Genomic DNA, 22,195 nt, shown 5'->3' with positions numbered 1-22,195 from the left:
ATTGTCTCCGTCTATGTCCCCCATGATACTGACTCATTTAAAGGGCGAAAGAGTAACTATGCAATCTGTACAAGCTGACACCGCCTTAACCAAACGATCTGAGTCAACCTCCAGTAATGGGCTAAATGGACGCGCGAACCTCCTGAGACGATGCACGGAGAACACAGCCTCACTTCCAGGATCTTCCGGCCAAAGATGCAGATGATGCATCAAATCAAGAGGACCCATCAGGCAAACCCAAATGGAGGGCCATTCTGCAGAATAAGCAGCCTGTCCTCTTCAAAAGGGAGAGACCAAGAAAGACGGAGGGACCGTGTCATATCAAAGGAGACTAAAGAGACATGCCAGCTGAATGCAGGGCATCCCAAATAGAAGCCTAAACCACCTTTTATTCTTTTGCCACAAAGGACATCAGTGGGACAGATGGAGATGTGAAGAAATCTGTATGTAAGGCAATGACATTGTGTCAAAGTTAATTTCCTGACTTTGAAAATTACACTGTGGTTCTATTAAAGAAGGTCCACTGGGAGTTCCCTCCGTGGCTCATCGGTTAACCAACTTGACTAAGATCCATGAGGATGCGGGTTTGATCCCTGGCCTCGCTCAGTGGGTGAAGGATCCAGCGTTGCCCTGAGCTGTGGTGTAGGTCGCAGACTCGGCTCAGATCCCGCGTGGCTGTGGCTGTGGTGTAGGTCGGCAGCTATAACTCTGATTCGATCCCTAGCCTGGGAATTTTCATATGCCCTAAAAAGCATATGGAAGTTTAGGTGCAGCCCTAAAAAGCAAAGCAAAAAAAAAAAAAAAAGGAATGTCCACATTTTCTTTTAGGGCCTCACCTGGGGCATATGGAAGTTCCCAGGCTAGGGGCTAGGGGTTGAACTGGGCAGCCCATGCCACAGCCACAGCAACGCTGGATCCAAGCCACATCTGTGGCCTACACTGCTGCAGCTTGCAGCAGTGCTGGATCCTTAACCCTCTGAGTGAGGCCAGGGATCAAACCTGCATCTTCATGGGTACTATTAGGGTTCTTAACCCGCTGAGCCACCACAGGAACGCCAAGAATGTCCTTATTTTGAGATCACCCTGAAAAGTTTGAATGAAAGGCCATTAACTGTGTCACTTACTCCCAAACGGTTCAGACAAACAAGAAAGGAGGGAGTGAGAATGAAAAAGAGCAAATAGTAAGATGGCAACGTTTGGGTTAACTTTCCACCAGAATGATTATTTTTGGTATTATTTTTGGAACTTTTCTCTAAGTCTGAAACTACTTCAAAGTAAAATGTCCCTTATAATTATTTTTATTATTTGCTTTTTAGGCCCCGCAGCCGTGGTTCCCAGGCTAGGGGGTCTAATCAGAGCTACAGCTGCCAGCCTACACCACAGCTCACGGCAATGCCAGATCCTTCACCCACTGAGCGAGGCCAGGGATCAAACCCTATCCTCATGGATTCTAGTTGGATTCATTTCCGCTGCACTAGGAAAGGAACTCCTAAACATGTTTGAATTGTTATACAAGTTTTAAAGGTTACTGTCCACTTACAGTCATTACAAAATACTGGCTGCCTTCCCCGTTTTGTACAATACACAGCCTTGAGCCTGTCTCACCCCCTCCCCTGCCCCTACATCGCCCCTCCCCCCCTCGCCATTGGCAACCACAAGTTTGTTCTTTGTTATTTTTCTAAACATAGGTTTTCAGTTTCACAGGGCTGCTAACTATACCCACAGTCTAAAACAAGGCGCTAGACTATCTAAAGCAGCTCTTTCAACCGAGGTGGTTAAGAATTCGTTTTAGCAACCAGAGGAGTCCCCACGTCCTGCCCACAGCAGAGAGGAGAGATGCCAGCAGGAGCAGTTGGGAGGCACAGGGAGGCTTGCTCTAGAGCCAGTTGTTGGGGTGCCGGGGCACTCCCCAAGAGGGGGCACTGGGGCGCCCCCTCCCCTCCCCGCAGGATGAGTGGGGGGAGGGGCTTCACGGAGGCCGTTTTGCAGAACTTGAGCTGGATGCCTGGGGGCCCAGAGGCCGTGTGGAGCCCCTGTCTGGGAAACCCTCAGGGGAGATGCTGGCCGGGCTGGCTGCTGGGCAGTGGAATCAGGCCATGCGGCTGCGCAGGGCGAACCTGGCCAGCGCCGAGCAAGCCACGGCTTCCCTGGGGGACCAGCCAAGGACTAGGGTGAAGAAGACTAGGAACTGCCTAGAGGGCCTTTGTGCATGAGGGCTGTGGGTTGGGGCGGGAAGGATTGGGCAGTGGGGTCCAGTGAGGTGGTCCTCCAGTGGGGTGGTCCAGGCAGGCAGCAGGAGGACGCCCTGCCTGGGCTGGAAACCCCACGTGAGCTGCTCCTAGCAATGCGGGCTCCAAAGTACACGTCAAACGATCCTCCAGGGCGAAACAAGCCTGCTTGAGTCATTGCTCTGGCCACAGAAGAGGATAGAGGCGCCAGGCAAGAAAAACCTGTTTTTCCCTTCCCCATCCCAAGGGGCCCATGCGGGAGCCAGAGGCGACAGAGAATGAAGGCGCCAGACAATCTGGGGACCAGGAGAGCCCACAGAATACCCTTAGGGTTCCTCCTCTGCAAAGTGGTTCTTATAGTTAAATTGTCCTGTTGGACGAGGATTAAGAGAGATAATCCAGGAAAATGCTTGGCACAGAGCTGGCCCTGGAGGTGCTCATAAAAGTCACTCCGGTAGCAGGAGCAGGGGTCTACGGGACCCCAGGAGACAGGCAGTAGATTCCTGGTTCTGTGTCATTCCTGATTCAAGTTTGATCACTAGATTCTGATTCCATCTTCGGAATGACGTCCTCAGGAGCCAGAAGGACGTTTGCAGGGAAGCGTGGGGTCCCTGGGGAAGGCTGGCAGTTAGCCGCCTGTCACGACCTCAGTCCTCGGGGAGCTGAGCTTCTGAAAAGGGGAACCAACAGCAGCAGATGGACTGCGTGGACCGGGTGGGCAAGGGTGCAGCGCGAGGCCCTCCAAGGTCCCGGGCAGGCTGGTGCGCCCCCTGCTGGTGAAGCTGAAGCAGACCACACTCCTGCGGGGTCCGACTGGCCGGGAACCGGCTGAGCCCTCGCCGGGTGGTTGAAGAGAGCAGCGACCAGGCTGAGGGCATCCAGCAGGGACCCGGGATGGGAAAACTTCACGGTCAGCTCCAGCTGCATTTTTGTGCAAATTGGAAGAAAGTCACCCCACCCTCTAGACCCTTGGCTGCCCTTCCACGGTGCGAATTGGCGCCCCCTGGAGTCTGCAGACGTTATGGGCCCGCTCCGTGATTCTTCACAGGGGGTAGGGTCTGCACCTTCATTTCAGAAACTCTAAAAATCCAGCACTTGGGGCAGGCTCTGTGCCTATTTGTTGACAACTAGAGGAAGTTCTAGGTAAATGCATTGTGGCATACTTATTATCTTATAGATATTCAAGTCTGTGAACCAGTTATCTAGCCTCTCTTAGCCCCATCTGTAAAATGGGTATAATAATAGTATTCTAGCCCAGGCGTGGCACATAGTAGGTGTTCAGTCATAATAGCTTTAACATTTACTGTGTGTAAAACAGTAAGAAATATGAATAACATTATGATGTAAGTATTGCAAATGATATAAAGTGAAAGTTGAAGGAGTTCCCGTCGTGGCACAGTGCTTAATGAATCCGACTAAGAACCATGAGGTTGTGGCTTCCATCCCTGGCCTTGCTCAGTGGGTTGAGGATCCGGCGTTGCCCTGAGCTGTGGTGTAGGTTGCAGACGCAGCTCAGATCCCGCATTGCTGTGGCTCTGGTGTAGGCCGGTGGCTACAGCTCCGATTGGACCCCTAGCCTGGGAACCTTCATATGCCATGGGAGCAGCCCAAAAAATGGCAAAAAAGACCAAAAAAAAAAAAAGTTGAAGAATTTATGTAACTCATTAGTGAGGTCTCAGATCCGGGAACCATGAAGCCAAAATCCAAACTTTGGACCACGGCCCCTGAAAGCTTGTTTGAATATTTCTGGCTGGTCAGGACACACTCTCTTTTACTAGCTATGCTTGTTCTTCTCCTCAGGTGACCCGAAAAGGTGCCAACGCACAACCGACAACCCCTCTTCCAAGGTAAGAGGCAGAACTGTCAGGCAAGGCCGTGATAGGAATTGATTTGATGGAAAAAACAACCACACACACACACAAAGAGTCGAGACTAATCAGAATGTTCTGACATTCTGAACGTGGGGAAGAGGAGGACTGAATCCCAAAAAAACCCTGTGAGGCGGAATGACATCTTAGTCATGGAACTGACAGCAGATGTGAGCAAGCCTCTCAGAGGTGGGGGATGCCGCTAAGAAGATCCAAATAGGATGCGGTGATGTGCTCAGGTGAGAACTTCAGGATGTATTTTCTGTTCCTTCAGCTCTCTCTGGCAGGAGAACAGCTCCCAGCCCCCTTGAGGTCTCATGGGGCTCTGCTGTGGGGGGGCTGGCTCATCTGAGGTGACCTTTCTCTCTGCCTCTCGCTCCCAGTCCAGCAGGGAAGGTGTTGCTTGGGTTAGTTCGCCCCTGGCCAATGGGAAATGGATCTTAAAGGGGCAGCCTTTGGCTCAGCCTCTGATTATGGGTCCAGACAACGAGAGATAGAGTAGCAGGACTGGTTTCTCAAATGTCAGTATTCACTGAGGCTTTTTTGCCCAGGCAATATGCTGAGAGCTTTTCCTGTAACTTCACGTGTTAGGTAACTTTAACCTATCAAATCCTCGCACCAACCCCATGAGTTAGGAACTATTCTTATTCCCAGTTTCGATACGGGGAAACTGAGGCTCAGAGAGGTTAAGTGACTTTCCCAAGATCATCCAGCTAGCAAGCCACAAAGCTTGGGCTGGCATCCTTGTGGGGGAGCTTGCTGCTTAATCGGCTCTCTGTCCTGTCTTACTTTCAAGCCCTGCTCGGAGCCCTATTAAAAGGCACCAGAGGAGTTCCCAAGTGGCCAGGGGTTGGGGATCTGGCATTTGTCACTGCTGTGGCTCTGGTGGATCCTTGGCCTGGGAACTTCTGCATGCCTGGGGGGTGGGTGGGAGGGGGAGGGCTAAATAAATAAATAAATAAATATATAAGCACCTGAGAGCGGCTCTTCCCAGAAAAGGACAGCAGGGGGCAGTGCAACCAGGGGACATTTGAAATTTGGCTCTCCTCCAGAGTAACCACCATCCCCAGAAAGTGTCTAAAGGATATTTGGTCTTATCCTCTAACTGGGGAAAGACATGCATAAAACTATGAAGAGTGCCAGTCCACGATGACAAGCAGGACAGTCTGGGATTCCCTGTTTTGTCAAAGCGTCTCCAGCCCACCTCCCTCAAACTGAAGTCCCCTCTAGGGCGGGGACCACCCCTGGCGTCTTCAGCTCTGGGTTTCTGGTTGGCGCACAGTTGGTGCCCAGAACACAGTGGTGCCCCTGAATGATGGTTGGTAGGGGGCAGGGTGGACGTTCCGGTGGGAACATATTAGGCGCCTACTGAGAGGATGCTAGTGTCTAGGACTTGGGGGGGAGGCTTCTGAGGAGGGGGGGTGAGACTGGCTCATCCAAAGCCTCCCTCCCCACTTTGAGACCAAAGTTGCTGGCGTAGCCTCCCCGACACCTCTGGGGCCCTGGCCCATGCTGGCGATGAGCTCTGGCCCTGGGCTGAGCTGGCCTGCACTGGGCCACTTGTTTCCTCATCAGTCCCTCAGGTCAAGAATGCAGGAGTTCCCACTGTGGCGCAGTGGGTTAAGAATCTGACTGCAGCGGCTTGGCTTGCAGCAGAGGCATGGGTTCCATCCCCAGTCTGGCAAAGTGGATTTAAACATCCGGCATTGCTGCAGCTGCAGCTCGGATTTGATCAATGGCCCGGGAACTTCCATATGCCACGAATACAGCCATAAAATGAATTTTAAAAAAACACCTGTGGAGGGGTGCACTGGGATTCCACGTAGGCTTGGTCTTGAGGCAGGCTTGGAGGCCAGCTCTCGCCTTCGGCAGCCATTCCCAGCACCACCCAGCATCACGGGAGGCCCGTGGTCTCCGAGCCTCAGTCTCATGTTCCATTAAGACAGAGGTGGGGCATTCCCGTCATGGCTCAGTGGTTAACGAACCCGACTAGGAACCATGAAGTTGTGGGTTGGATCCCTGGCCTCGCTCAGTGGGTTAAGGATCCGGTATTGCCATGAGCTGTGGTGCAGGTCTCAGACGAGGCTCGGATCCTTCGTTGCTGTGGCTGTGGCGAAGGCTGGCAGCCACAGCTCCGATTCGACCCCTAGCCTGGGAACCTCCATATGCTGCAGGTGCAGCCCTAGAAAAGACAAAAAAAAAGAATTAAAAAAAAAAAGACAGAAATGGGAAGAGGATCAGTCACGTGGGGCTGTTGTGGGAATGAAATGAGATAACGCACGGTCTTGGCCTGGACCCGAATAAACCTTCCATGACAGCTGCCACTGCTGTCTCGGATGCCTGTGGCATGATCTCCAGCATGTTCGATGAGTAGACGGTAGCTCCTGCTGTCACCTGTCTCCCCGAGCACACCTGTTATGTGGGGCGATGCACTTAGAACAGCATCTGGCACGTAGGAAGCACGAAAGCAGTGGAATAAAATACAACAGAAGCCAGCGTGAAGGAAGAGGACCGGCCCTGTGCTAAAGACGCTCCGGGCGTTGGGGCTTTTGTTTTATTGCCCGTCTCCAAGCCAGGCCCAGTGGGACACCTGCCACACGGCAGCCCAGGGATGGGGTCTCTGCAGTGGGGAAAGCCCAAGAAAAAGGGGCTAGGGGAAAAAGGGGGAGGGGGCTCTGGGCAGGTTCACCCTCATTTCTCCCTCCAGGCCCCAGGCTCTCGCTCCAACTCGACAGTGCCCCAATGCCAGGTTCAGCTTCCCAAAGTGCCACACTGATGAACTTCCTCCTTGGTTTATTATTTATTTATTTATTTATTTGCTTTTTAGGGCCACACCCACAGAACATGGAGGCTTCCAGCCTAGGGGTCTAATCAGAGCTACAGCTGCCGGACTACACCACAGCCACAGCAACGCAGGATCCGAGCCTCCTCTGTGACCTACCCCACAGCTCACGGCAACGCCAGATCCTGAGTGAGTCTAACCCACAACGCCATGTTTCCTAGTCCGATTCCTTTCCACTGCGCCACAAACGGGAATTCCCATTCCTCCTTAGTTTAAAAACTCCACCTACTTATAGCACAGGGAACTCTATCCAGTCTCTTGTAAGAGAACATGATGGAAGATCATATGAGAAAAAGAATGTATACCTATGTCTGCCTGGGTCACTGTGCTGTACAGCAGAAATTGACACAACACTATCCATCAAGTATGCTTCCATTAAAAAAAAAAAAAAAACTTCCATTGTTCCTGTTGTGGCTCAGCGGGTTAAGGACCCAGCATTGTCTCCCTGAGGATGCGGGTTCCATCCCTGGCCTCACTCAGTGGGTTAAGGATCCAGCATTGCTACAAGCTACAGCATAGGTCACAGATGTGGCTTGGATCTGGTGTTGCTGTGGCTGTGGTGTAGGCTGGCAGCTACCGTTCTGATTTGACCCCTACCCTGGGAACGTCCACATGCTGCAGGTGCAGCCCTAAAAAGCAACAAAATAAAACAACCCCTCCCCCCAAATAAAAAACAAACTCTACGCTGTCCGAGTGTGCTCCTTGCCAGGGAGAGGCAGCCCCCAGTGGCCAAGGGCTGGCCTAAGAAATCTAGGGTCTGCTTCTCATTTGCTGAGTGACCCCTTGCAAGTCGCTCTTGTGCCTCCAAGCCTGGTTTTGCCACATCTGCAGGAGCAGGTTGGGTCAGGCAAGCCCTGCGTCTTCAGGACGCTGAACTTCCACCTTTTCAACTTTGACTCCTCATGTGAATTTGTTCATTCATTTTTATTTTATAATTTTATTGTATTTATTTTGCTGAGTGGGGCCAGGGATCGAACCCATATCTTAATGGATACTCCTTGGGTTCGTTACCACTGAGCCACAACTGGAACTCCAAATCTGTTCATTCAAACTGGCCCCTGCTTGGTCTCTGGAGTATGGCTCTTGTCCCTCACCTTCCAGGTGGTGTCCCATCCTCTCCATCCACTGGCGCCACCTGGAGACAGGTTTCCCAGGCCCCCACCTCTGGGACTTTTATGTCCTCTTTGGGGAGGGGGTCCTCCTTCCTGTTCTGGGTTCAGGACAGCACCGCCTGTCCTCTCCAGCCCACGCTACTCTCCTGAATATCACACCTGCAGGGACAAATGTCACTTGCCCGCAGGCACTGCAAATACAAGTTCCAAACTGACCTCCTCATCCCTGATTGCTCCCAAGATCTGCCTCTCCTGCTTCAGCAAAGCTGTTGGTTCAAGCCAGGAGCCAGGGCGTCAGCACGGCCCCTCCCCCTTTTCCCCCTCCTCCCCCCTTCCCAGAATCCCTTCAACATTTACTTCTCCCCCTCCTCCCCCCCTGAGTATCCACTGAAGCATCCACCCCTGATTTGGCCCGTTGATGTTGGCTTCGTTAGGGCTTCCCTACTCCTCACTCAGGTGGCCTCCTGGCTGGTCTCTTGGGGCTTCGAACCATCCCTGCTGAAACCCCCAGAGTGATCCAAGGGACAGATTTGACCATGTCACTCCCTGCCTCCAGCGCTTACGTGGGAAAAGAAATATTCCCGCTATGGTTTTGTCTGAGCTGACAGTGGTTGAGGACTTAACCCAGTGCTGGGGGAGCTGCTGATCTTCCAAGGCCAGTTCATATCCCATATCCCATTTCATTCATTCACTCATCCATTTATTCAGTATAGGACAAGCCAGAGACCATGTCAGGTGTTTCACAGCCATAATTCAGTCTTCACAACAGTGCTGTCCAGGAGCAAGAATTCTTTTTCTTTCTTTCTTTTCTTTTCTTTTTGTCTTTTGGCCTTTTCTAGGGCTGTTCCTGTGGCATATGGAGGTTCCCAGGCTAGGGGTCTGAATCGGAGCTGTAGCCTCCAGCCTACGCCAGAGCCACAGCAACATGGGATCCGAGATGCGTCTGTGACCTACACCACAGCTCACGGCAACACCAAATCCTTAACCCACTGAGCGAGGCCAGGGATGGAACTTGCAACCTCGTGGTTCCTAGTCGGATTCATTAACCACTGAGCCATGATGGGAACTCCTCTTTTTCTTTTCTTTTCTTTCTTTCTTTCTCTCTTTTTTTTTTTTTTTTTTTTTTTTTTTGGCTTTTTAGGCCCTCGACATATGGAAGTTCCTGGGCTAAGGGTCGAATCGGAACTGCAGCTGCTGGCCTATACCACAGCCACAGCAATGCTGGATCCAAGCCACATCTGTGTCCTGCACCACAAATGTGGCAACGTGGGATCCTTAACCCATTGAGCGAGTCCAGGGATTGAATGCACATCCTCAGGGATACTGTGTGGGGTTCTTAACCCACTGAGCCACAACAGGAACTCCCCAGTAGCAACTATTCTAATTCTCTATTCAGGGAAAACTGAAGTTCAGGGGGGAAGTTGCTCAAGTTCACACTTGAACTTGTGCTTAAGAGAACACAAGTTCCTAGGAGCAGGAGTCTGGTAGCAGTGCCACTTTCCCTGCCAAGGGGAAAGCAGAGCTGGAGGAGTTATAAGCTTTCCCCCAGTGCAGGGCCAGGCTGCCCAGTGTGCGGGGCCAGTGGGTGTGACACTGGCATTGTGACACTGGCATCATGGAGCAAAGTCTCAGGTCCTCCCCCTACTCCAGGACCAGGACTGAAACCATGAGAAGGAAAGGAAATTAAGGAGGAAAGCTTCCCTTCAGCCCTTGGCCCTTCTTCTCATGTCAGCTGTTTGATAACCCATATTGGACAAAAGGAAAATGATGCTGGGAGACCAAAGAGGACGATTGCTGGCTTGGGGTCTCACTCACTCTTCTCCCAGTGACTTGGAACTTGACCGTCACTTCTGGTGAGGGGGTGGGGCTGGAATGGTCGGGGGGGGGAGGGGGTTGGGATTGGCACATGCGCACTGAGGTATGAATGACTGGCCAACCCGTACCTGTGCAGCACAGAAAACTCTACCCAATGTTCTGTGATCATCTATGTGGGAAACGAGTCCGAAAGAGAATAGACGTGTGCATGTCCAACTGAATCACTTTGTTGTACAGCAGAAATTCTCACATTGTAAATCAACTAGACTTCAACGCAACTTTAAAAAAATGACAGAAAAATAACAACTTGACCTTCTCCAGAGTAATTTGGCCAAGGACTTCTTTAAGAGACACCCGCTTGCGGGTCTTCCAGGAAGGGTAAAGGAGGGCAGGACTGGGGAAGGCAGGATCGCGGGGGTCGGGGGACCCTCAGCCGGGGCTCCACCTGCGGGGGGCGGTGCGAACTACAGCTCCCGGCATGCCCTGCGCGCGGTACCTGCCCGCCTCCAGCCGCCTCGCCGGGAGGATGCAGACGCTGGGAAGAGCGATGAGGATGGAGGCCGGCGAGGCAGCGCCGCCGGCGGGGGCGGGCGGCTGGGGCAAGTGGGTGCGGCTCAACGTGGGGGGCACGGTGTTCCTGACCACCCGGCAGACGCTATGCAGGGAGCAGAAGTCCTTCCTCAGCCGCCTGTGCCAGGGGGAAGAGCTGCAGTCCGACCGGGTGAGGCCCACGGGGTGGGCGGCTGTCGGGCTGGGGATCCTTCGCTCGCTGGAATCTGGCTCTCCGGCCTGGCACCCCCTCGGGGCTGGAAACCCGGCCGGGTTTATTTCCAAGAGCTGGAGGCGGGAAGAACTGGCTGGAGCCCGGGAGAAGGAAGTGGATCGGAGAGTGAGGGATGTGCCATTGCCGTGGCAACAGGACAACGCCAGGCTGCGGCCATTTGGAGCTTTTGTGCCCAGGGCTCCCAACCCCGGAGGCTGATGGATGGGGACTCTCACCCTGCTTTGGAACTGGGGGGAGGGACAGACCCCTAGGGCCTTTTCTCCTGCCCAAACCGGACTCCTGCACCACAGAAGGAGTGCAAGGCTACTTCTCCCCGCCGTTTGGGGTGTGGGTGGCCTGGTGTGCCAGGAGCTGGGTGGAGAAACCCCAGGGTGTGTTCTGAGCTGGGCTTCATCTGGGAGGAGCGCTGGCCTGGGGCACCATTTCTGGGTTCCCATCTCGGCTTTAAAACTGCCTGCATGACTCTGGGTCAGATACTTCCCTGCGCCAGGCTCAGCCTCCTGCCTGCAACCCCAGGGGGCTGGTCAGGCAATGACCTCAAAGGCTCCCTCCATCCCATTTCCAGACCCTCTGATGCTATGACCTTGGGCGAGTCCCCTCACCTGATGATGTCTCTGCTTTCTCTCTGTAGAGTTGTGCTGATGCCCGCCCTGCCTCCCTGCAGGCTGAGGGTATCCAATGAGAGAGCGGTTCCTTTGGAAACTTGTAAACATCCCCAGAATGACCGGGGATCTAGTGAAGACAGCTTAGAGCTGGCTTCAGGAAACAGCCTCTAAGAGGGACAATCCCTGAGCCCTACTCTGGGTCGGATGCCACTCAGACCTTACTGGATGCTCACAATGTCCCCTCATTATGGGGGAGAGGAGTAAGGCTCAGAGAGGCCCATTCACTGGCCCAAGGTCACACAGCCAGGAAAAGGCAGAGGCAGGATTTGAACCTAGGTGTGTCTGACCCCAAAGGCTTTTTTCGTTTGCTTGTTTTTCATTTTAGGGCCGCACTCACGGCATATGGAAGGTCCCAGGCTAGGGATCGAATTGGCGCTGCAGCTGCTGGCCTACACCACAGCCACAGCAACACAGGATCCAAGCCACAACTGTGACCTACACCATAGCTCAGGGTAACACTGGATCCTTAACCCACTGAGCGGGGTGGGGGATCAAGTCTGCATCCTCATGGATACTAGTTGGGTTCTTAACCCGCTGAGCCACATGGAAACTCCTGACCCTGAAGCCTTTTAATTCCATCCTGCCCCTCTGTTCTGGGGATGAGCAAACCCTCTGCCTCTTCCTGCCCTCCCTCTGATCCTTTACTGGGACTGAAGTGAGGAGGGGGTGTGCAGGGTCAGACAGGGAGCGGGGGTTCGCTCTTCTCCTCTGACCGCCTGTGCCCCTCGCCCCCACAGGATGAGACTGGGGCCTACCTCATCGACCGAGACCCCACCTACTTCGGGCCCATCCTGAACTTCCTCCGGCACGGCAAGCTGGTGCTGGACAAGGACATGGCCGAGGAGGGTGAGTTGGTCCAGGGGGCTGCCCGGGGCCCACACCCCAGCCCTGTCCTGGGCGGCCTGCCAGGGCCTTCCATGGAGCTCCAAAGTTATTTCTCCCAGCTGGAGGGGGCATCACCTTTCTTCCACATTTCCTGCCTCTTCTCATCCCTGACAGGATCGAATCCTAAAACCTCTGCCCGGGCTGGGCCTGGGGACTCTGCCAAGGTGACTGGCCGTGCTTCCATTGGGTGCTCTTGGTGGCGGCGGGGGGCGGGGGGGGGTTGCGGTGACAAGCACAGAGGCAGTGGCCCAGGAACTCCATATGCCATGGGATGGCCAAAAAAGAAAGGAAAAAAACCCCACAGAGATAGTGGGAGCCAGTGGGGCTGGCAGCCTCCCCTGTGGGAGGGGATGGCCTGGCCTCCCAGGAAGCCAGCTGTGAGCAAGGGTGGCTGTGGGCATGGAGGCAGTACGGCTCTCTTTCTCTGGCTGATCCCGTATCTCAGATGACTGGGGAGGGCTTACAGTCCGCAGCTGGTGGAGCAGGGGCCTCTTCCCCAAACTGGCAGCCTCTGTAGCGCAGTACCAGCTGTGGGTGGCAGCGGGGAAGTGGGGAGTCCCCTCCCCAGCGAGGGTTCAGTCCCTCCCAGGCCTGGGTGGCTGAGGCCCAGAAGATGTCCACTTTTGGGCCCAGCACCCAGTGGGGGAGCCTTGCCAGGGAGAATGGCTTCTTGGCAGAGCCCTGGTCAAGAGCTGGGGGTGCCAAGCACACTTTTCCTTAAGGCAGAGGGTGTGGCTCTGGGTCTGCGGATCCAGCCAGGCCAGCTTAGACCTGTCCCTTCTTTCTGAGTCTCCACTTGTGTGTGTAAAGTGAGGGCGGTGACTTACCTTAGGGACAATAAATGTCACGCGTCCCGGGGCTTGTACCCTCTAGGTGTTTAGCACAGAGACCTCATCCCCACCCGGGCCCCCGATTTTCCGTCCTGACCCCTGAGGGACACAGTGATCTAGAGGCCACGTGGCTCCCCAGTGGGACAGGGCTGAAAATCAGAGCCCACCGTAGGCATGGGCCCTGCAGAGCCCCACAGCTTTCCCGGCAGCCCCTGGGGGAGCAGGTACCATGGGCGTGGCCTGGGCCCCTGGGGGAACAGGTACCATGGGCATGGCCCAGGCCCAGGAGTAGGTCCTGTGTGGAGGGGAGCTAAACATTCCGGCTGCGTCACAGCCAACACCTGTTTACAGGTTCTGGGTTTGTCAAAGCCCTGGCACTTCCAGCACCTTCACACTGGGCTAAGGCCCCCATCCAGGGGGTCAGGGGATCTGGGAGGAAATTAACTAGCTGTGTGACACCTGGAAAGTCACTTATCCCTCTGCACCTCCATGCCTGCATCTGTGGAAAGTCACTTATCCCTCTGCACCTCCATGCCTGCATCTGTGACAGGAGCACCCACCTGGCAGAGCTGCTGAGAGGATAAAAGGACCTCATACAAGTGTGTCACTTAGTGCAGTGCCTGGCACCGAGGCCCCGAGGATCCGAGGCGCAGAGTGGTTGTCTGTCACCTGCAGGACTCTGTGGGGGCCACCCAGGCAGCAGTGCTCACTGACTGCCTCCTCTGTGTTAGGGGCTGTGTGGGCGTTGGGGACAACAGGGCAGATCACACCCAGAGGCCAGTCATGGAAAGGACTAGAAATGTCCCTGCCCTCCAGGACCTTAGGGGCACCCAAAGGCTGAGGGCTGTCCCTTTCACCAAAGCAGTGACTCACTCAGTCTCTAAGACACTCAGTTCCCTTAACTGTAAGGGGACAGTAACGCCTGCTTGCCCCCGGCCCTAGGGCTTGTGATGAGCACAGGAGGGGTTTTGCAAACTGTGAAGTGTGGCGGTCGAGGAGATGCACATGCATGACGATCATGCACGGAGGCAGAGGAACTTGAGTCTAGAATCCCAGCTGTCACGTGTTGCATGTGTGGCCTTGCCCAGCTGCTGCTTTGCCTGGTCCTCCGTTCCCCCAGTTGTGGGGAGGGGGGTGACGAAAGTACCTGCTTCTCATGCTGAGAATGAACTGCGGTAAAGCGTGTCACATGCCTAGCATGATGCCTGGCCCTGGGCAGGTGCTTCATCACCCGGAGCCTGTCATCGGGGGCCAATCCAACCCCTTCTCCCTGTGGAGATCCAGGGCCCAGTGGCAACAGGCTCGCTGCCTCTGGAGAGCCCCAGAGCAGCCCCCAGACTAGGGACCGCTGGCGTTCCTGGGTCACCGTGCTCGGCACAGCAGGGGTGGATGCGCAGCTAAGGGCGCAGCCGATGGCTCCCTCGCACCCCCACCATAGCGAGCGTGGGACCCAAGGAAGGCAAACCTCTGGCCTGACCCCTGAAGTCAGATGCCGGAAAGGGGGTGGGTTTGGAGGCGGAGGGGACAAGGTGAGAACGGGACACGGGGGCAGCGGGAGTGACCAAGGGGCTGCTCTGTCTGTGCCAGGGGTCCTGGAGGAAGCGGAGTTCTACAACATCGGCCCGCTGATCCGCATCATCAAAGACCGGATGGAAGAGAAGGATTATACTGTCACACAGGTCAGGGGGGGCAGTGGGGCAGTGGGGCGGCCTCTGTGGCCAGAGCAGGGGGTGGAGGGAGGGAGGCAGGGGAAGCTTGGAAGAGGCAGAACTAGTTTGCCTTGGGGAGGCTGAGCTCTCCTGTAAGGGGGGTGCTGATCCAGCTCCCAGATGACCCAGCAAAGCCCCAGACTGGGAGACGGATCCTGAGTTCTGTTTGCTGTGTGACCTTGGGCCCATCACGACCCTCTCTGGACCTTGACTCCCTCTTGTGGAATATGGCGTGCTGAGAACTCCTTTCCTCACAGGCAAAACGGGGTCAGTGTGGAGGTACAGGGGGCCCTCTGGGGGGCAACTCAGGACTAGTACGTTGTCCATTCATGTGTCCCGTGGGGGGCACACCACCCGCTGCTGGAGCTGGCATTTCTTCTGAGCTTGGGCCCTAGGCCTAAGGGGCCAGTCTGGAGGAGGAGCTGGAGAGAGTTTCTGCCCATCTTGGGAGAGACGCGAGGGGTGGGAGATGGGTTGTGAGGCCCCATCTTCCTGGTGCAGGAGACTGCAGGGGGCTGAGATGCACCGTGTCTCCTGGAGGGGCTGCCTCAGTTAGTGAGGGACCCAGGGTGTCCCCCAAGCCCCTCCTGTGTTCCAGCCCTGGCTCTGCTGCTCTCTAGCTGGGTGACCTTGGGCACGTCACTGACCCCCTCTGAGCTTCCATGAACACCCCGTTACTGCCAGAATTGGGGAGGGATTCAGTGGGATCCTGCATGTCCCGTGCCTGGCACGTAGTAGGTACTCAGAACACAGCTCCCGTCTTCCCACTCCCCCCACCCCCACCTTCTGTCCTTCTTAGGGGGGTAGATGGTGGGGGAAGGGCAGGTGCTCTTCCCGTCCTGGGTGCCTGGCACTCCCACGGGTGCTCTCCATGTCACCCCTCTGCCCGCAGGTGCCACCCAAGCACGTGTACCGCGTGCTGCAGTGCCAGGAGGAGGAGCTCACGCAGATGGTCTCCACCATGTCTGACGGCTGGCGCTTCGAGCAGGTGGGCTGGGTGTGCGGGGGCCATACCTCCGGGCAAAGCAGGGGGTATCGGGGTGGGGGGGAGGTCCCTCCCACAGCCCCCACCCAGGGGTCTGCTTAAGTCAAACTAGACAAGATTAAGAAATGCCACACTGGGGCGTCCCCACTGTAATACAGTGGGTTAAGAATCCGACCGCAGCGGCCGAGGCATGGGTCGGCTCCCTGGCCCAGCGCAGTGGGTTAAAGGCACAGGCGTTGCTGCAGCTGTGCCATAGGTCGCAGCTATGGCTCAGATTCCCCATGGCCTGGGAACTTCCACATGCCGGGGGTGTGGCCAAAAAAAGAAAAAAGGCAGCAGATTGACCAGGAAGGGCGAAGGAGGAAGCACCGCTGGCAGCGGGGCGGCTCCGGTGAGTCCCCTTTGGTGGCAGTCTTTCCGGCGGGTGGTGGTCTTCCCCGCAGCGCGACAGCTCTGCTGCAAGGAGACAAGATTCATAGCATGGAGCAGAGGCCCCTTTGGACCCACAGCTCTTGTAACAATTCCCCAGGCATAGCCTCTGGGTTCCTTTCAGGGACATGCCCAGTTACAAGCACTGTGACATTCAGGGCAGCCCAGAGCAGTGGCTTCTCATGAAGTATTTACAGTGACCTGTACTTCCTCCCTGTCCTCCGGGAGAGATTTTGATCATCAACAGTGTTGTCCTAGTAATGCAGCTGACGTCACGCCTTCTCAGGTGTCCAGAGGAACAGAGCCAGCAGGTTAACCGAAGGTCAGATTTGCCCTTCGAGAAGGGGAAGGAAGCATCGGGCCGGCCCTTTACCCACAGAAGCTCCTTTGCACCTGAAGGTTGAAGAAGGGAGCAGGCCGGGCTCCCCAGATGGCCAGGCAGCATGGAGGGACGAGCCCAGCCCAGGAGCCAGAATCCAGGCCTCCCCACAGGCATGCTGTGTGACCTTGAGCAAGTCACATCTCTCTGGGCCTCAGTTTCTTTCTTTCTTTTTCTTTTTTTTAATTTTAGGGCCACACCCACACTATGTGGAGGTTCCCACACAATGTGGTTATTTTAGGGACCCCAGAACAAAGGTGAAGCCACTCTTGAGAGCCTGTGGGAGTCTTTGGCAATGGCATGGGCCCTCAAAGGCTGAGCTAGCATGTCAGGGGGCCACTGGCCTAAGGAACGGGCAACCTGTTCTACCTCTCTTTCCAAGAGTGAACAGAATAGGAGTTCCTGTCATGGCTCAGTGGTTCACGAATCTGACTAGGAGCCATGAGGTTGCAGCTTCGATCCCTGGCCTTGCTCAGTGGGTTAAGGATCTGCTGTTGTCATGAGCTGTGGTGTAGGTCGCAGACACGGCTCCGATCCCGTGTTGCTATGGCTGTGGTGTAGGCCGGCAGCTGCAGCTCCGATTAGACCCCTAGCCTGGGAACCTCCATATGCCACGGGAGCAGCCCTAGAAAAGGCAAAAAGACAAAAAAAAAAAAAAAAAGAGTGAACAGAGTATTCTCTGGGGCCCCATCCCCAGGTCATGCCGACCTCATCCTGTAACCTGGGCCTGGGGCTGCTTCAGCCACGTCTGGGACAGGGGCACAGTCTGCCCTGTATGAGCCTCTGCCTGCTTTTGTTTTATTTTATTTTTGCTTTTTAGGGCTGCACTTGCAGCATATGGAAGTTCCCAGGCTAGGGATCCAATCAGAGCTGCACCTGCCGATCTACACCACAGCCACAGCAACACAGGATTCGAGCCACGTCTGTAACCTGCACCACAGCTCAAGGCAGTGCCGGATCCTTAACCCGCTGAGCGAGGCCAGGGATCAAACCCGCATCCTCCTGGACATGAGTCCGGTTCACAGCCTGCTAAGCCACAGCAGGAACTCCCTTTTTTGCCTCTTTGTGCCTGCTTTTAGAAAGTGGCCCGATAGAGCTGGGAGTAGGCTGGGTGGGGGAGGAACAGCAACGATGACCGCCTTCCTCTAAGGATCAGGCCCAGCCAAGCCACTCGGGGAGGCTGGCCCTCGAAATAGACCAGAGGCTTAGGTGGGGGAGGGGAGAGGACTGAGACTTTGGGCCCAAGTGCCCTCTGGAAACCCAGGGATGGGCCTGAATAGAACAGCAAGATCAGGGCACCACTTGTGTCCTGACAAGTGCCAGTGTCCACCTGCCCCCGCCCCCCCACTCTACCTGTCACTTTCTCCCCACGCTCCCCCCTCCAGCTGGTGAACATCGGCTCCTCCTACAACTACGGCAGCGAGGACCAGGCAGAGTTCCTGTGCGTGGTGTCCAAGGAGCTCTACAGTTCCCCACACGGGCTGAGTTCCGAGTCCAGCCGCAAAACCAAGGTGAGCGGCCCCCACCCTTACCTCCCTCCCCTCACGCCCTCCACCCCCCGCCCCCTGCCCGGCCATCCCTGCTGCTTCGTTCTCCCTCCCGCTGCCCACGCATCCCCTTTCCCTCCCTCGGTCACAGTCAATGCCATCCATCCCATGCCACCCATGGTCCTGTCTGCTCACCCCAGTCACCCAGGCCCAGGCTAGGGGGGCAGGGAGATGGGTCATCCCCAGGGTGCAGTGAGAGTGGACTTAGATGCCACTTGAACAGCGGGCTGGCAGTGGCCATGGGGTGGTGCAGCACAGGGGGTGTGCCCTGAACTAGGGGGCTGGGCTCGAGCCCCCTGGGAGACCTTGGACGATTCCGACCCCCTCTGGACACCTTGGCTGGGCTCTCAGAGAAGTGAGAGGGAGGGACCACGTGCTCTCTGTGATGCTGTCCAGCTTGGAACTTCCGGGATTCGAAGAGAATGTATTTCCCAGGGGCCTGGGCCGTGGGGAGTCTGTTCATCCTGTCCCTCCCCCAGGCTCCTGCCCGGGCTCTGCCGAAGAGGGGTCAGGAGCCCTGGGGGCTCCAGATCTCTGTTTCTGGCCAGTGAGGGACATCGGCTGGCTCGGGGGAGGGGCTGAGCAGAGGTCCTGCCACCCTGGACCCAGAGCTGGTCAGAAGCCTCCAGGGCCCTATGGTAGGACCGGTGGAGCAGGCAGCAAGCCAGGCTGGGAAGAAGGGAGAACATTCCTTCCTTCTAGAAGCCTGTCCCTGTGTGGTGGAGATGTAGGAACTCCAGCTTCCCGTCTGTCTGCCTCCCTGTGCTGTGACCTCCCCTGCCCGCCTCGCCCCCATTGGGCTATGGCTGGCACGGCCTTGCAAGGGTGCAGGGTGAGCCTGCTGCTTCTGCTTCTCTGGGAGAGACCTCGGGACCCGGGGTGCCAGAGGCTGTGGCTGGCATCTCAGATGGGGCCGGTGGCTGCCCTGAGCCCTCCCTGGCCGCATGCCTACTCTGGGTCGGACCTCCTAAAATGAGGCCTTCCCAGGCACCCCTCAAGGACGCCGCACCCACTCATCCCCGCCTCTCTCCCGTGCCCCAGCCTTGCTCGCATCCCAGCAGCCAGGCTGATCTGCGAGCATCTTCAGCAGGACCCCACCCTCGGCTGGTTTCCCCAGACCCTTCCCAGGCGTCCCCCGGGGACCGGGACAAGATGCCCCAGCTTCTGTGGCCGTAGCGCTCCCCCTCCCCCGGAGGCCCCCCTTCGCCTTGCCCTGAGATGGGGGCCCGCGGGGACAGCCGCCAGCAGGCCCTGGCCCCCTGGTTAGTTCTGCGCTCTTTCTTCCCTGGGTCCGCCGGCTGGTTCACAGAGCGCGGAGGAGCCGCTGGAGGAGGAGCAGCAGCAGGAGGAGGAGGTGGAGGTGGAGGTGGCAGAGGTGCAGGTGGAGGCAGATACACAGGAGAAAGGTGCAGCCAACCCCCCAGGAGAATGATTGCTAATAAAAGCCGGAGCCTCCCGCCCGAGCTGGAGCCAGCTGCAGACCCGGGGCCCTGGGACGGCGGGGGGGGCGGCCCACCAGGGTTAGCGCAGCCCTGGCGCCTCTCCTGCATAACCATCCCTTCTCTCACTTTCTCTTTGCAGCCCAGTCATCTCAGGATCCCGCTAACCTTTTCTCCCTCCCACCACCGCCTCCTCCTCCTCCGCTTCCCGCTGGAGCTCCTGCCTCATCTTCATCCACCTCCTCTTCCTCCTGGATCTCATCTACACCCTGCCTCTTCCCTCTCTGCCCCTGTCCGGGCTTCCTCTCTGCCTGCTCGCGCCTCCATCCCGGGGCTGCCCTGGTCCCAGCCTCCTGCGCCCTCCACCCGGGCGCCCTGGCCCTGCATTCCAGAGCGTCCTGCCTGCCGCCTCCTGCTCCCCTGCTGGCACCTCCTGCCTCCAGGCCCGGGGAGGAGGGGTGCGGCTGTACCTCATCGGCGTCCGCCGGGCACGTCTGAGGCTGGTCCCCCTGCTCCGTGGCCGCCCTGTCCTCTCCTCCTCACCTTTCCTCCTTGCAGGTTCCCGTCCGCACGCCCTCAGACCTGAGGCTGCGCTTCTTGCAGCGAGGGCTCCTCCTGGGCCCCCTCCTGGGCCCCTCGCCCGCCCCCAGAGCTGCCTTTCCTGGTTTGTAGCTTTGGCAGAGCTGGAGGGAGGGGTGGAAGCCCGGACGGTGCTCATCTCCTGTTCCTTGGACTTGAGCTGAACTTCCGGCTGATTTTCTCCTCCTCTCACCAAAGTTTCTCGGCCTCTCTGGGCCTTGGGTATGAGGCTCTGAGACACGACCAAAGGGAGAGGAGATTCTTTCCTGCCTGCCTGTCAGCACCAGAGCCAGGCTGGGCAGGAGGGAAGGGAAACAGAAGCCAGGCGCCCTGACCTCATCCCCGCGTGGCCAGGAACTCCAGCATTCCTGGGTTGGCACTGGGTTCCCCAGTTTCTGCGGGGGTGGGAAGGCCAGGCCACACTTGGATTCCCTTGACCGATGAGGAGTTAGCCGGAGCCGGCTGAGGGTCAGGCCGGGGCAGAAGAAGCCCTGGCCAGGTGCCCACAGGCCCCCATGCAATCTTATCTGCCTGCTGTGTGACCTTGGGCAAGTCACTGTCCCTCTCTGGGCCACAGATGCCTCTAAAATGGGGACGGACAGCTGCTCTCTGTGACCTTTGGCCTGAGACCGTGGTGACCAGCCTTTCTTGGCCTTGACACCCTCCCACACCCAGGCCAGAGTCTTGGCAGAACTGCCAGGTGGCCACCACCCAGCCCACGATGGGGCATGGGGCTCCCAGATGGGCGAGCTGGGTCCCCTTCCTGCTCCTGCCCCCCCTCAGCTCTGGATCCACTTTTTCTGGGCCTCAGCCCCCGCCTTCCTTCCAGCAAGGACCTTGTACTCACCTACCTCTCTCTCTCTCCCTCTCTCCCACCCCGCCTCCCTCCATTTCAATCTCCTCTCTGCCCTTCTTCTCGCCCTGCACGACCCCCTCCTCACTGGTCCCACCCTCTCATCCCCCTCCCGGTGTTCCGAACACCACCACCCCCCTCCCCCTGCCCCCTCTTATTTTCTAGCTGTTACAAGCCAGAGGCACCCGGATGTGAGGCCCCAGATCACCTCCAGGGACTTGGGGTTCCGATCTGAAATCCTTTATTTTTGTATCACGGGGTGGGCCCCTGGCCCGAGGTGGAGGAAGAGGTCCCCCCGCTGTCACCTCTGTCTATACCTGCGGGGCTGTGATTTGCCCCTGCCTCGGGGGGTCGGGTGGGGGCCCGCTGGGACCTCTCAAAGCCTGAAGTGGGCCCTGGGACCCCTGGGCAGGGCACCTGCCCGTGGCCAGAGGGTGGCAGCACCGTCCAGCTGTGTCTCCCTCGCCCCTCCGTCCCCGCCCCCGGGCCCCTCAGCCCCATGACGGATCCACCCTCCTCCAGCCCCGTCGTGTCACTCCCTTGAGCCTTCATCTTCCTGTCTGTGGAATGGGTTCACTCCCTGCCCTGCCTCCCTCACAGGGTTGTGGTGAGGTTACAAAGAGGAGCAAGGTCCCCGAAACCCTCAGGGAGGGTATAAAGCCCCGGATGCAGCTTCAGGGATTGGTGGGAGATGAAGGTGTGGGGTTCAGTCCCATAGGAGAGAGGGGATGGGCGACTCGGCCTTCACCTTGGCTGCTCCCACCCCCGTCTGTCCTGCTGGGCACAGAGCGCCCTGGTCGGCAGGATGCAGACAGTGGCAGCGCGACCACTCAGGGACCGATGATGAGGGAAAGGGGATGTTCTTCCCTCTGCCCAGGGGACAGTCAGCAGGGGGGGGGTAGCCGGGGGGGGGGGGACAGGGGCTGAGCGAGGGGCCCCTCCTTCATTTCTGGCCTCTCCCAGGCCGGCTCCTTGCTTCTCAGCTGTGTCCGACCCCACCGTGGAATAAAACCTGAAGAAACAGCCAGCCTGGCTGCCTCCCGCTCTTTCTCTGGGCCACCTTTGGGGACAGGGGCTGAACTCAAGGTGGGGTAGACAACCCAAAGGTAATGGGACTTTCTCCTAAAGCCCGGGGACCCCACCCAGTTGTCACTCTCCTGTGCCTGTTGAGGGTGGGGCATCACAGCTGGATCCCTGTCCAGTGGCCAGATGCCAAGGGTGCCTACTCTGCTTTGCTGGGTGGACT

At 57.2% G+C, this 22,195-nt stretch overlaps 1 protein-coding gene across 5 annotated transcripts; it reads left to right on the top strand.

Moving 5' to 3' along the window:
• On the top strand, window positions 10,359–21,976 carry KCTD17 (potassium channel tetramerization domain containing 17). 5 transcript variants are annotated; one of them, XM_021091531.1, is made up of 9 exons: window positions 10,359–10,586; window positions 12,052–12,160; window positions 14,617–14,708; window positions 15,631–15,726; window positions 17,917–18,042; window positions 19,388–19,484; window positions 19,660–19,732; window positions 20,074–20,181; window positions 21,115–21,184. In XM_021091531.1, the coding sequence occupies exons 1-9, from the start codon at window positions 10,392–10,394 to the stop codon at window positions 21,182–21,184; spliced, it is 966 nt and encodes a 321-aa protein (XP_020947190.1). In that variant the 5' UTR covers window positions 10,359–10,391. The 5 variants fall into 5 exon arrangements, with proteins under 5 accessions (XP_020947190.1, XP_020947188.1, XP_020947189.1 ...); XM_021091530.1 differs by lacking the exons at window positions 19,660–19,732; window positions 20,074–20,181 and having other exon boundaries at window positions 10,360–10,586; window positions 21,115–21,976; XM_021091528.1 differs by having other exon boundaries at window positions 10,361–10,586; window positions 19,660–21,976.

This window comes from Sus scrofa, chromosome 5 (genome assembly GCF_000003025.6).
Source record: "Sus scrofa isolate TJ Tabasco breed Duroc chromosome 5, Sscrofa11.1, whole genome shotgun sequence".
NCBI lineage: Eukaryota > Metazoa > Chordata > Mammalia > Artiodactyla > Suidae > Sus > Sus scrofa.
This window is presented reverse-complemented; position numbering and strand designations above follow the sequence as displayed.